Genomic DNA, 14,904 nt, shown 5'->3' on the forward strand with positions numbered 1-14,904 from the left:
CCCGCTCCTGATCCCCGAATCCCGGGCAGGGCAGGGGACGTCTCCCCCCACGTCTGTGTTCTCGGGACACATGGGTGGAGTTTCCATTTACCCACCACCACCTGGCACCCGCTCTACCCACTGCTGCCCCCCGAGAGCGCAGCCTCGCCCCCACTCGTGCCGCTCCGAAACGTCCGGCCTGTCCTGCCGCAGGGCTCCAGCTCGGATGGGGGCCCAGCACGCGGGGGGCTGAGGCTGCGTGGCTGGAGGGTGCAGGGGGTTGCAGCCAGCAAGGGGGGTGACCGGGCTGGAGGAGTGCGAATGGCAGAACCTGCAGGGCCCCTCCCCGGGGCTCAGGATCACACTGTCAATATGCAGCAGAGCTGGTGGGGCAGAACCCAGGCGTCCTGCGCCGGGGCCCCTCTCTCTTCCAGAGCCCCAGGGCCAGCTGCCAGGCCCTGTGCCCCATCCCCCCCCGGCCCAGGGCGGGGGCGAGGATTCAGTGCCTGCCCCACTTGTTTCAAATCAGAGTGTGGAACGGGCACAATCCGCCTCCCCCAGCCAGGATTAGAGCTAATGGGATTTACCATTTAGCCAATATCCCCTTAAATACAGGACCAGGGGGAGTGCGGGGGGGGGGGGGGGGGTAAAGCTTCTCTCTGGCTCCGGATCTCCCTGCCCCAGAAGCACCATCGCTCCCCTAAGCTGTTTCTAATTAAAGTCAGCCCCAGCCTGTCCATCACCACTTCCCCAGCCCGCCCAGGGGACCTGGCTTCACTGGCACTGATGGGGGTGGGGGGTGAGGGCACCAGATCCGGGCCACGTACCAGCTCAGCCCAGGTGCGATGGGGAGTCCCAGCCCCCCCTGCTCTAACCCACCAGCCCCCACTCCCCTCCCAGAGCAGGGGAGAGAACCCAGGAGTCCTGGCTCCCCCCCGCCTGAGAGAGTAGTTGGGGGTGTCAGTTCCTCTGGCAGCCCCGGGGAGGTGAAAGAAGCGACACTGGGCCAGCACTACATAAAACATGTTTAATATTCAATGGGGGTACAGGGGTCCTCATGTATCCAACACCCCGAGAGCCGGGGGGGGGGGGGGAGAGAGGCAGGTGGTGCTATACACACGGGCCACGTCCCAGGGCAGAACCACGGGCAACATGTCACACCAAGCAGAGACCGGGGGTATAAATACATGTGCTGGGGAGGAGCTGACAGTCCGTCCGCCCGCCCGGGGGGTGCGTGTGTTCTCGTTACAATCACTGTGCTGCACACGGGGGGGGGGGGCAGGGGGGGTTCACTTGTGAATCGCTGGCCCCTGTTGGCTGGTTAGGTGGCTCCCCAAGCCGGGGGAGTGGGTGAGGCCCAATTTCCCTCCATCTTGGGGGAGAGGGATGGGGGGGGTCACATGCATGACTGCTGGGGGGGGCGGGTACAAAGGAAAAATTAATACACTCCTTGCTAACCAGCCCACTGAGAAACAGCCGCTAATTACCCAGCCCAACCTGAGCTAACGCGCTCCCACCACCGGCCCCGGGGGACAGGATCCCCGGGCTACCATCCCTCTGCTGTGGGCAAGTCCGGGGGGCAGTGGGGGTCCCTGATGCATCTCCCCAAAATCCCTGCTCAGCCCAACAGGCGCCTCTCAGGGTGTCCCCACCGCAGGTGGTCGTGATAACGGGAGTGCCCCCCACGGCTGCCGAGGAGGCGGGCGCTGGGGAACATGGGGGGGCTGCTGCAGGGGGTGGAATCCTCCCTCTTGAAGTGACATGATTTGGTGTGTGTGGGGGTGAACCTGTGGCCCTTGCTCTGGGGCGACCTCGGGGGAGTTATTTAGCAGCTGTGGGTGCCGCCCCAGTGGAGACACAGGGAAGCGCACGGGAACGCTGGGTCTGGCAGCGTCTGAAACCTGGGGGGGGGGGGGGCGGCGCGAGGCTGGAGGGGCAATTTCCACCATGGTCCCAATTCTGCCACTGAATCCACAGCCCCCCTGCGGCCCCCCTCGGCAACGTTCACCTCCCTTGCACAGAGACTGCACTGGCCGGTCCCCCACCAGCTCTGCCAGCCCCCCCTTGTGCCTGTACAGTGTGGTGCAGGGGGGGACTGGGAAAGGGCCACGTTGCCAGCAGGGGGCGCTGCCCTAGCAAGTGATACCAACTCCCCCCCACCACCACCACCCAGATGAAAGATGGAACGGGATGAGACCCAGAAACGACTCCCCCAGCTGCCCCCTCCCCCTGCAGTGTCCCCTCCCCCCCAGCACAGACCAGTAGCCCCCCCTACACAGAAGCTTAAAGCTGCCTTGAGGAATTTACCTCCGTGTCACGTCACAGGGCACCAAGAACAACATAAAAACAACACAAAAGAAAGGCCACTGCTACACGTGGGGCAGTCAGTGCCCCCCGCCCTGGCGACAGGGGCTGCCCCAGCACGGAAGCAGATGCCCCCCGCCCCCCATAAATATTTATATATCGATATATTCATCACACGCGCACACACACCGAGATCCGTGCAAACCCCGGGGGAGGGGGGGACCAGAACCGAGACCCCAAATCAAACCCACAGCAACCGGTGCCGGAAAGAAAGCAAAACCCAACGAGAGGGGGAGGGGGGAGAACCGACGGGTCCTGCCAGCCTGAGAGGGGGTGGGCAGAAGGGCGGCTCCGCCCGGCCCCTCGCGGTGCGGGGGGCGGGCGACTCTCGCTCACTTCTTGTTCTTCAGCTGGTTGGCCAGCCAGTCCAGGCCTTCGTAGAGCCCATCGCCGCTGGTGGCGCACGTGGCCTGGATGTACCAGTTGCGGTGACGCAGGGAATGCAGGCCCAGCTTGTCCGTGATCTCCGCCGCGTTCATGGCGTTGGGCAGGTCCTGGGGGGCAGAGGGGGGGTTACAGACACCACGGAGAATTCAGCCCCAGGGCGGCCGAGGCTGGAAGGGCCCTGGGACGAGACCCACCTGCTTGTTGGCGAAGACGAGGAGCACGGCGTCCCGCAGCTCGTCCTCGGCCAGCATCCGCATCAGCTCCTCGCGCGCCTCGTTCACCCGCTCCCGGTCATTGCTGTCCACCACGAAGATCAGCCCTGGGGGGGTGGAGGGAGGGCACTGACACCGGGCACTGGGGGGGACAATTCAGTCCTCCAGCTAGGGAGCCCCACCCCACTCCGGGGCCGTGTGTGACAGTATGCCCCCAAATCCCTTCTCGGGGGGGTGACAGTGCACCCCTAGACCCCTCCTCACCACCCCACCCCTCTAATGGGGGGTTGAACAAAGTCATTCACCAATTCTCTTTCCCCCACTCACTCACACCATGGCAGGGGAGGGGGGGAGCAGGTAGGGTGACCAGATGTCCCGATAAAATCAGGACTGTCCCGATATTTAACCCTTAGTCCTGCGTCCAGATCAATGTACGATCGGGACGCCATTTGTCCCAATATTCGGGTAAGGAGGCAAGCGGGAGGGAGGCCCTGATCCTGTGGGTGCTCCGGGGCTGGAACACCCATGGGGAGAAACTGCAGCCAAGCTCCCCACCCTCGCCTCCTTCTCCCCCCCATCCCCCCATCCCGTCTTGTCCCTGCTCCTGCCCCCCTCCCAGCGCTTCCCGCCGCCTAACAGCTGTTTGGCGGTGCTTTGCGCTGTCCAGGAGGGAGGGGGCGGAGCGGGAACGCGGGGCACTCAGGGCAGGGGGCAGGACAGGGGCGGGGACTTGGGGAAAGGGGGTGGAATGGGGGCGGAGCGAGGGCGGATGCTTGAGCGGGAAGAGGCGGGGGGTGGGTGAGCACCCACCCAGCAGAGGGAAGTCGGCACAGTATGCGTGAGTGGCGAGCAGGGGGGTGAAGGGGCGAGTGGCGGGCAGGCGAGCAGTGGGTGGGGGACTGAGGAGGGACGCAGCAAGCCCGCAGATGAGGAAGGGTGCGGGGGGAGGGGGGGGGCGAACGGGGAGGGGGCGGGACCTGGGGCAGAGTGGAGGCGGAGCCTGGCAGGAGCAGGGGTGGACTGTGGGCGGGGCTGATGACACCAATATTTGTGTCCCGATATTTGAGTGTTGTGATCTGGTCACCCTGGGAGCAGGAGAAGGAGAAACCTTCTAACCCTCCCTCCCCCCACATATACTCAGCCAGCCCTAGACTATCGCTGGGGGGAGGGAAGGCCCCCCAGGAGAGGGGGGGGGCTCTGCCCACCGTACCCTGGGTGTTCTGGAAGTAGTGCCGCCACAGGGGCCGGATCTTGTCCTGGCCGCCCACATCCCACACGGTGAAGCTGATGTTCTTGTACTCGACAGTCTCCACGTTGAACCCTGCAAAGGGGGGTGGGGGGGTTAGCCACAGTCGTGGGGGGGCAGCCAGCCCTGCCCCCAGTGGGGGCTCAACCCCCTTTGCCTCGAGCTCTTCCGCAGGGTGTCCAAGCACTGGACTGAGACCCAGCAAACTCATCTCGCACAGGAGCTTCTCAATGGGCAAAGAAACTGAGGCAGGGAGGGGGGGCAGGGCGGTGCAGGTTCAGATGGGGAAATTGAGGCACAGAGGTCAGCAGCTTGCCTCCAAGTTCAGACGGCAGCAAAGCTGGGTAAAGAACCCAGGCGTTGTAACTCCCAACTCCTCCCCTCTAACCACTAGACCCCACTCCCCTCCCAGAGCCGGGAGAGAACCCAGGACTCCTGGCTCCAAGCCCCCCCCCCCGCTCTAACCACCAGCCCCCACTCCCCTCCCAGAGCCAGGGAAAGAACCCAGGAGTCCTGGCTCCCAGGCCCCCTGCTCTACCCACCAGCCCCCACTCCCCTCTCAGAGCCAGGGAGAGAACCCAGGAGTCCTGGCTCCAAGCCCCCCCGCTCTACCCACCAGCCCCCACTCCCCTCCCAGAGCCAGGGAGAGAACCCAGGAGTCCTGATGAAATGGTCTATGGGGAGCCAAACAACGCTAGACAACAGCCAGGGCCCAGGCCCGTTATGGGTCAGCTGGTCCTTTCCTCCTGCCCCCCAGGCCAGCACGTGGGGCTGTGTGCTCACAGGACCACGCCCGTCACATGGGAGTCCCCGTCCCCACGGCCGGGCCGGCTGATGGGAGCCCCAGGGGCCGCGGCCCGGCTCCCGGCCCTACCGATGGTGGGGATGGTGGTGACGATCTCGCCCAGTTTCAGCTTGTAGAGGATGGTGGTCTTCCCGGCCGCGTCCAGCCCCACCATCAGGATGCGCATCTCCTTCTTGCCAATCAGGCTTTTCAGCAGGTTCCCGAAGATGTTGCCCATGGCGGCGGCGGGGGCGCGGTGCAGGGGCTCCCGGGGCCGGCTCGCTCGCGGTTCCTGGGCAGCGGGAAGGGCAAGGCCGGCCGGCGTCAGGCGCCTGCGGTGACGGCACCTCCTAGCGGGCGCGGGCCCCAGGAGCTCAGCTCCACGGCAGGGCTGGGTCGGGCGGGGCACTGGGTGGCTCAGGCCCCGAGTCCCGGCTCAATGCCTGGCTGACCCAGCCCTGATCCCCATGTGTTCGACAGCCATGGCCAGCAGCGACAGTCAGGGGCCCTGCTGGCCCATTGGCTTCAGGCTACCCAGCCCCATGGCTGGGGGCAGAGGGGAGACCCGCCGGCAATCGGTGAGAAGGATCGGCCCGGAGCCCAGGGCAGCGCCACAGCCTGGTTTTGTGCACCACACAAGGGACCTTTCTCCCTGCGTCACAATACTGAAAGGCAGAGCCGGGGGCAGCCGTGCCAGGCCGTGCCCAGCGCCCACCAGGGCCAGCTGACTCGGCTGCCCTCGTTCCCCCTCCACGGAGTGTCGGCCCCCAAGGCACCGGCAGCAGGGTCACGACAGTGCTGCCAGCGAGGGCCAGGAGCAGCACATGCAGGGCTGGGGGGGGGGGTCCATCGCACAGGCTCTTAACGCTGTGCTAACCAATCAAAACAGGCCTTCCCCCTGCGCCTGCCGACCGCAGCCCCCAGGAGGTGGGTCCAGACCAGCCTTAACACAGATGGGGAAACTGAGGCACTGAGTCAGGGACTTACCCAGGGCCATGGCGTCAACAAAAGAATTCCCAGTCTCCAGCCACTAGACCCCACTCCCCTCCCCGAGCTGGGAACTGAACCCAGGAATCCTGGCTCCCAGCCCCCCACTTCCCCTATGCCTGTACATGGGACCTGCTCAGGGGAAGGGGGCACCGGCACCTCTCACCTTTCCAGACCATTACTCTCTCGCTGGCGTTTTAGGCCATTCCCTGCCCTCGGGGTATCAGCGCCCCCCTGCCCGCCCACGCCAGCACCTGATGCTTCACCTCTACAGCCTGCCCATGGCACTGCCAGGGCCCCCCTCAGATGCCCCCGGGCCCAGATGCTCCAGAACCATGAGCCCCCTCCCCTTCCCCCCGTGAGAGCACTGGGCCCTCCCAGCAGCCCCCAGGACTCCCAGGGCTGCGACCCACCCACCCAAAATGACTAATAATGAAGCACGACGCTCCCTGCCTTCCACCCCCAACACTTCACAAGTGATAATGGGGGGAGCTCCCCCCAGGAAAACCCACAGGGGGTTCACTCTCTGGTCAGCATGGGGGCAAGACCCCAGGCCCTGCTGCCCCCACCCGGGAAAGAAGGGCCCCTCGGGGTGGGAGGGAGCCCCCAAGCCTCAGGGGGGGCCCTGCTCAGAGAACAGGGCTGTGCTCACTCTTTGGAAGGGCCCTGCCCCCCCACTGGGCTCTCAGCCCCTTCCACTATTGGGGTCTGCAAATAGGACCCCAAAACCAGCCTCCCCCGGCAGCAGGGGGGCAAGGCCTGCTGCCCCCGTCGGGATGCTGGCCCCCAGCTGGGCTCCCCGCTCTCCCCGAGGCACACCGCCCCCCCCAGACACCCCACTCTGGATGGGGCCCTGGGGCAAGGGACGCCTGGGTCCAGCTCCTCCGCTGAGTCTGAGACACCCCCACTCCCAGGGCTCCCCAGGCTCAGTGACAGGGGCGGGCCGGCTGCCCCCCCCCCAACAACAGGCCCCACTGCAGCCCCTGCACCTCCAGATGGCCTGCACACAAACCCCCACCCTGCCGGGGGATCAGGCCTGCTCCCCCCATGCACCCCACTGAGCGTGCCCCCCCGGAGTACGGGCCCCATTGCATGCCCCCCCAAGGGGGCTGGCCTGCTCCCCCCATGAACCCCACTGAGCGTGCCCCCCCGGAGTACGGGCCCCATTGCATGCCCCCCCAAGGGGGCTGGCCTGCTCCCCCCATGCACCCCACTGAGCGAGCCCCCCCGGAGTACGGGCCCCATTGCATGCCCCCCCAAGGGGGCTGGCCTGCTCCCCCCCATGCACCCCACTGAGCGAGCCCCCCCGGAGTACGGGCCCCATTGCATGGGCCCCCCAAGGGGCTGGCCTGCTACTCCCCAGGCCCCTGCACCCCGCACCTACCTGCTCCGGCTCCGGCTCGCGCTCTTCCTCCCGCCCCCTCCTCCTCCTCCCCAGCTGACTCTGCACCGACCCCCCTCCCCCCCCAGCCGGAAGCAGCAGGCCCCGTGCACGCACCCGGGGATCTCGCGAGAGCTCTCGCCTAACTCTGGGGAGAGGGGGGGCAGCAAACCTCGCGAGATCAGCAACCCATCTCCATGGCAGCAGCTGCAGCAATGCATGGGGGGGGGGGATTGCTGCACTAGTGGGGGAGGGGAAGTGCAAGGGGGCTGCATTGGGGGTGCATTGGGGAGCTGAGGGTGTGAAGCATCGTGGGTCTTGTGCATGCCTGGGGGCGCTGGGGTGGGGCTGTTACCCGGGGGATGATGCGTGTGAATGGGGGGGTCACATCAGCGTGGGAGTGGGACACGCGGGGGCTGGAGCGTGAAGAGGAAGGCAGAGATTCATGATGGTGAGGTGCCATCGAGAGTGTGCTTGGGGGGGCCGTGGTGTATTAGCGGGAGATATGCGAGGGGGGGGTCATGGTGCATTAGCGGGGGTGACGTGCATGCAGGGGTCATGGTGCATTAGCGGGAGATGTGCATGGGGGGCCGGGGTGCATTAGTGGGAGATGTGCGTGGGGGGCTGTGGTGCATTAGTGGGGGCGATGTGCATGCAGGGCTCATGGTGCATTAGTGGGAGATGTGGTGCATTAGCGGGGGTGACGTGCATGCAGGGGTCATGGTGCATTAGCAGGAGATGTGCATGGGGGGGTGTTGCGGATTGTGGGGGAGTTAGGGCCCTGCACCCCTCTTCCCGAGATTCACTGCGACTCTCAGCCAGCCAGTAAAGCAGAAGGTTTATTTGGATGACAGGAATACAGTCCAAGACAGGTCTTGCAGGCACAGACAACAGGGCCCCCCCTCAGTTAGGTCCAGCTTGGGGTCCCAGGGCATGCCAGCCCACCCCCCTTTGGGGGGGGGTCAGAGCCATCCCTGCCTCCCAGCCATCTCTCCAGCCTCCTTCTCCCTGCTTCCAGCACTCTCCTTTTACGACCCCTCCCACAGCCTTTGTTCAGTTTCCCGGGCTAAGGAGTCGCCTCGCCTTCAACCCCTTCCTGGGTTCTCATGTTACACACTCAGGTATGCGCCCTCGGGCAGATCCCATTCTGCAATGCAGACTATCCCAGCACACTCCCCTGTCAGCATTCACAGACCACCGTGAGAACAGGCCCAGTTCGTCACATCTCTCCCCCCTTCGAGACCGAACTGAGCAGGGTCACTTTAGCCAGTGACCCGGGGAAGTTCGAACCTACCCCCGTTCCCATGGATGCCCCCGCATCCCTCCCATTCCTTGGTGGGAATTACACCAGGCCCCTCCAGTTTCACGCTCCCCCTTAGGTTGGGGGTGCTTGATGGCACTCGCAGTTCGCATGTGGGAAGGTTTATGCGGCCTGCGCCCTTTTCCCACCCCCATACCTCTGGGGCTCCAACTGGGCTGTGGTCTTCTCCCAGCGCTCCAGTCTGGAGGTCTGTGCTTTGGGCTCTCTTGGTTTAGAGCCGCCCTTTTTACCTTGGTCACCCTCCGAAAAGGCTCCTCTATGCTGGGCAAGGGTCCTAAAGCTGTTTTCCCCTTGTCCCAGGCCTTCCTCCCCCTCTGACAGGGGTCACAGGATCGGCAGTACTGTCGGACAGTAGCAAAGACCCCAGGCCAGTAAAAGCTCCGTAGCAGCCTCTGCTGGGTACGCCAGGTTCCCTGGTGCCCTGAGAGGGGAATGTCATGGGCCCGGCACAGCAGCTGGCGGCGATACTTCTGGGGTACCACCAGCTGCCTCCTGATCCCCCCTGACTCCATTTTCCCTGGGGGAGCCCATTCTCGGTACAGGAACCCCTTCTCCCACAGGAATCCTTTCCGGCCACCTCGTCCCATGGTCTGTACCGCATTGAGGTCGGCCAGGTCCCTTATCTTCCGCAAGGAGGGATCTCTCTGCAACTCGGCCTGGAACTCAGCAGCTGGGACGGGGATGGCCACCTGCTCTTTCTTGCCCGCTGGGTCCGAAGCTGCAGCCTCCCTGAGCCGCGTCCCTGGGCGTTCCCTCCCCACCGGGTTAGAGTCCCGCGCCTCAGGCAAGGCACCCCCCCCAAGGCCAGGGCGCAGTGCCCCTCGCCGGCTCTGACCGCGGGTCACAACTAAGGCGGTCTGGGGGCTGCTGGGCCAGTCCTCTAGGTCCCCACCCATCAACACCTCAGTGGGCAAATGGTGGTGCACTCCCACGTCCTTGGGGCCCTCCTTGGCCCCCCATTTCAGGTGTACCCTCGCTACGGGAACCTTGAATGGGGTCCCGCCCACCCCGGTCAGGGTCAGGAAGGTGTTGGGCACCACCCGATCTGGGGCCACCACCTCGGGCCGGGCCAGTGTCACCTCTGCGCCCGTGTCCCAGTAACCATAAACTTCCTTCCCATCCACCTCCAGGGGAACAAGGCACTCGCTCCGCAGGGACAGCCCCGCGCCAACCCTGTAAACGGAGAACTTTGAATCCGGAGCATCTGGCCCCCCAGAGAAGCTGGCCTGGGGCTCTCCTCCCTCCTTAGCAGGTGGTACTCTGCCAGCCCCCCTTCCCTGGGAATGCTGCCTCTCGCCGGGCTGGGTCTCTACCCAGTCAACCCTCTGTGGGTTCGGCCTGCTCAGTCTGTCCCTGAGCCTGGGGCATTGGGCCCGTATGTGGCCCTTTTGGCCACAGTGGTAGCAGCCCATGTCCCATGGGTCCCCTTGAGTGGGTCGGATGGTCCTGATGCCGGATGTTCCCCTCTGATGGGGTTTTTCTGTATTTTCCCACGGGGAGGTCCCATGGTGACTCTCTCTCTGCGTTGTGGTGGGATTGCTCCTTTGGGACTCCTCCCTGCCACCCCCTGACCGGCTCTTTACAAACTCATCAGCCAGCTGCCCGGCGTGTCGCGGGTTCTCTGGCTTTCTGTCCACCAACCACAGCCTCAGGTCGGATGGGCACCGCTCATACAGTTGCTCCAGTACCAGCAGTTTAATCAGGTCCTCCTTCGTCTGGGCCCCACCAGCCCACTTGCTGGCGTATCTTTCCATGCGGGCGGCTAGTTGCAGATATGAGATCTCAGGGGTTTTATCTTGACTCCGGAACCTTTCCCGGTACATCTCAGGAGTCAGCCCAAATTCTCGTAGCAGGGCCTTTTTGAATAGTTCGTAGTCCCCTTTCTCTGCCTCTCCCAGTTGGCGGTACAATGCCACGGATTTGGGGTCCAGTAAGGGGGTAAGGACCCGGAGTCTGTCCGCGGGTTCCACCCGGTGCAGCTCGCAGGCCGTCTCGAAGGCCTCCAGGAAGTCATCCATGTCCTCCCCCTCCTTGTATGGGCCATGATGCACTTATCAAAGCTCCGTGCAGTCCTGGGTCCCCCCTCACTCACCGCAGCCGGGGGTTCGCTGCCCTTCAATCTCGCCAGTTCCAGGTCATGCTGACGCTGTCTCTCATTCTCCTCCCGTTCATGCTGTCTCTGTCTCTCTTCACGCTGATGCTGTCTCTCTTTCTCCTCCCGTTCATGCTGACGCTGTCTCTCTTTCTCCTCCCGTTCACGCTGATGCTGTCTCTCTTTCTCCTCCCGTTCATGCTGTCTCTGTTGTTCACGATCCTCCAGCTCTCTCAGTTTTAGCTCTTTCTCCCATTCCAGCCAATTCCGCTCCCCGGATGCCGAACGTCGCCGGGAGGATCCTCTGCTGGCCGGCGAGCTTCGCCGGGGGGACCCCCTGCTGGCCGGGGGGCCCACGGCGCCTTCAGTATTTGCTGGGCTCCTCCCCACCCTTCCCCTAGGCATATGAAGGAGGGGTCTCGGGACGCCCTCAGCAGCCGGCTGACCACTCCCAGCTGGGACAGACACTGGTGCCTGCGCTGCATTTGCCAGGCTGCTTCCCTGAGACACAGGGATCAGTTCATTCGCGCGATCTTCTGCCTCCAGCTGGGCAATGAGCTGTTCTTTGGTGAGCCTCCCAATGCGCAGCCGCCTCTGCTTGCACAGCTCCACCAGGTCGCTCTTAAGCCGCTTGGCATACATCTTCCTGCTGGCCACTCACCGGCCTGTGTGCTCACAGCTCCCCACAGTTCCCAGGGGGCCCCCTAGTGTGCCAGCCCTTCTCGAGGTCACCACCTCTCTGCCAGGGTCGAGCTGCAGACTCCTCCGCCCCTGGGACCACTCGCTGCGATCCCCTCGGGGGACCCTGTTACTGCAAAAGTCCTTCTCGCTGGTCACACACTCCCAGGGGTAATAACCGTCCCTCTCTCACTCTTCAGCGCGCCTGGTCCCCGTCAATCCCCCTTCGTTTTACTGCTCCCCAGTCACTTACTGCAGGAAGCGCCGTCCACGGGGTGCAGTAGATCCCACCGCTGCCACCAGTTGTTGCGGATTGTGGGGGAGTTAGGGCCCTGCACCCCTCTTCCCGAGATTCACTGCGACTCTCAGCCAGCCAGTAAAGCAGAAGGTTTATTTGGATGACAGGAATACAGTCCAAGACAGGTCTTGCAGGCACAGACAACAGGGCCCCCCCTCAGTTAGGTCCAGCTTGGGGTCCCAGGGCATGCCAGCCCACCCCCCTTTGGGGGGGGGTCAGAGCCATCCCTGCCTCCCAGCCATCTCTCCAGCCTCCTTCTCCCTGCTTCCAGCACTCTCCTTTTACGACCCCTCCCACAGCCTTTGTTCAGTTTCCCGGGCTAAGGAGTCGCCTCGCCTTCAACCCCTTCCTGGGTTCTCATGTTACACACTCAGGTATGCGCCCTCGGGCAGATCCCATTCTGCAATGCAGACTATCCCAGCACACTCCCCTGTCAGCATTCACAGACCACCGTGAGAACAGGCCCAGTTCGTCACAGGGGGTTGTGGTGCATTAGTGGGAGATGTGCGTGGGGGGCTGTGGTGCATTAGTGGGGGCGATGTGCATGCAGGGGTCATGGTGCATTAATGGGAGATGTGGTGCATTAGCGGGGGTGACGTGCATGCAGGGCTCATGGTGCATTAGTGGGAGATGTGGTGCATTAGCGGGGGTGACGTGCATGCAGGGCTCATGGTGCATTAGTGGGAGATGTGGTGCATTAGCGGGGGTGACGTGCATGCAGGGCTCATGGTGCATTAGTGGGAGATGTGGTGCATTAGCGGGGGTGACGTGCATGCAGGGGTCATGGTGCATTAATGGGAGATGTGGTGCATTAGCGGGGGTGACGTGCATGCAGGGCTCATGGTGCATTAGTGGGAGATGTGGTGCATTAGCGGGGGTGACGTGCATGCAGGGCTCATGGTGCATTAGTGGGAGATGTGGTGCATTAGCGGGGGTGACCTGCATGCAGGGCTCATGGTGCATTAGTGGGAGATGTGGTGCATTAGCGGGGGTGACGTGCATGCAGGGGTCATGGTGCATTAGCGGGGGCTGTGGTGCATTAGCGGGGGTGACGTGCATGCAGGGGTCATGGTGCATTAGCGGGGGCTGTGGTGCATTAGCGGGGGTGATGTGCATGCAGGGGTCATGGTGCATTAGCGGGGGTGACGTGCATGCAGGGGTCATGGTGCATTAGCGGGGGCTGTGGTGCATTAGCGGGGGTGACGTGCATGCAGGGGTCATGGTGCATTAGCGGGAGATGTGCAGGGGGGTCACGCTGCACAAGTGGAGAGGGCGCATTGCAATAGGAGGAGGCTCCCCTGCAGCGTGAGTAGGGGATAAGGCAGGAACAAAGTTCCTCATGTGACCATCGGCTGCCCCCCCCCCCCGTCCCCAGAACGGCCTGGCCCAGTCGCTGCATACAGGCAAGTTGCTCCAGCCCCTTGGGTGCTGCTTGCCCAGAGCAGAACCCCCCACCCCGGGGAGCCAGCTTCCCCCTAGCTTACTGTGGCAGGGTCCATGAGGTGCTGCAGAGCCCCCCGCAGGGTGCACCCCATGGCAGCCAGAGGGACACACAGGCGCTGCACCCCTCTGCCACTCCGTGGGTGCTGCTGCATTGCTGGATTGGGACTCCGGAGCCCTGGATTCTATCCCCTGTTCTGCTGGGTGACCTGGGGCAAGTGCTGGGCCCGTCTCTGTGCCTCAGTTTCCCCATCTGTAAAGTGCTTTGGGATCCCCGGGTGAGAGGTGCTAGATAAGAGCTGGGTATTGATTATTAGCCCCAGCCTCCCTCCTGACCCTGCCACCTGGACCTGCCTCGAGGGAATGAGGGAGCCTCTCTCCCTGCTGTCAGAGCCAACCCTTCCCTGGGTCTGCTGGGGCCCTCGCACGTCTGGCCATAGTGTAGTGAGATCACCCCTCCCCATGGCAGGGCCGTCGAGTGGTTAGAAAATATTACGGGGAGCCAGGACTCCTGGGTTCTATCCGCGACTCCGGGAGGGGCGTGGGGTCTAGTGGGTTGGAGGAGGAGAGAGCTGGGAGCCAGGACTCCTGGGTTCTATCCTCGGCTCTGGGAGGGGCGTGGGGTCTAGTGGGTTGGAGGAGGAGGGGGCTGGGAGCCAGGACTCCTGGGTTCTCTCCTGGCTCTGCAATGGACGGATCTACTGCATCTCGTTCAGCGGCCCCGGCCCTGCGCCCCGCTGGCCAGTGCCACTCTCCCCCAGCAGGTGGCGCACTGCACCTTGCAGTGTGGACGCGCACGGGAGGAGAGGGGTACCTCTGGGGCTGGGCATGGCCCCACCTGCCCCGTGGGCAGCCAGGCTGGGCACCCGCTGGCTGGGAGCCAGGACGCCTGGGTTGTGTCACTGCAGGTGGGTCAGTGCACTTCAACTGCAGTCTGGGAGTCGGGGCTCCGGTGTTCCCTCCTTCCCCAAGGCATGAGTGCACTGCACACAGAGCCCCCCCGAGCTCCCCTCACTGCACACAGAGCCCCCAACCCCCCCGAGCTCCCCTCACTGCACACAGAGCCCCCCTGAACCCCACTTACTGCACACAGAGCCCCCCCGAGCTCCCCTCACTGCACACAGAGCCCCCAACCCCCCCGAGCCTCCCTCACTGCACACAGAGCCCCCCCGAGCTCCCCTCACTGCACACAGAGCCCCCCCGAGCTCCCCTCACTGCACACAGAGCCCCCAACCCCCCCGAGCTCCCCTCACTGCACACAGAGCCCCCAACCCCCCCGAGCCTCCCTCACTGCACACAGAGCCCCCCCGAACCCCACTTACTGCACACAGAGACCCCTGAGCCCCCCTCACTGCACACAGCCCCCCCGAGCTCCCCTCACTGCACACAGAGCCCCCAACCCCCCCGAGCCTCCCTCACTGCACACAGAGCCCCCCCGAACCCCCCTCACTGCACACAGAGCCCCCCCGAACCCCTCTCACTGCACACTACATACCCAGAGACCCCTGTGCATATGTACATGTGTGCTCTGCACACACAGCCTTGCACACTATGCACACACACAGAGCCCTGCACTCTGTACAATCATCATCCCCCCCCCCCACCCCCGTGGCTGGAGGCTGGGCTGGGCTGCAGGGCAGACTGAGGTCAGGGCAGGGCCTGTGTGTTTGCAGCGTGAGTCAGAGCCTGCAGCTCCCAGGGAGTGTCCCACCTCAGCTGCTAGGGGAGCAAGATG

The 14,904-nt window shown here is 64.2% G+C and overlaps 1 protein-coding gene across 1 annotated transcript; it reads right to left on the bottom strand.

Moving 5' to 3' along the window:
- Positions 1-992: 992 nt before the first annotated feature.
- ARF3 (ADP ribosylation factor 3) lies at positions 993-7,420 on the bottom strand. The gene is made up of 5 exons (XM_054012745.1): positions 7,344-7,420; positions 5,063-5,264; positions 4,153-4,263; positions 2,925-3,049; positions 993-2,837 (listed from the first exon to the last, which is right to left on the bottom strand). Exons 2-5 carry the CDS (start codon positions 5,208-5,210, stop codon positions 2,676-2,678), a joined length of 546 nt encoding a protein of 181 aa, XP_053868720.1. The 5' UTR covers positions 5,211-5,264; positions 7,344-7,420; the 3' UTR covers positions 993-2,675.
- Positions 7,421-14,904: the final 7,484 nt, after the last annotated feature.

Source organism: Malaclemys terrapin, chromosome 23 (assembly GCF_027887155.1).
Source record: "Malaclemys terrapin pileata isolate rMalTer1 chromosome 23, rMalTer1.hap1, whole genome shotgun sequence".
NCBI lineage: Eukaryota > Metazoa > Chordata > Testudines > Emydidae > Malaclemys > Malaclemys terrapin.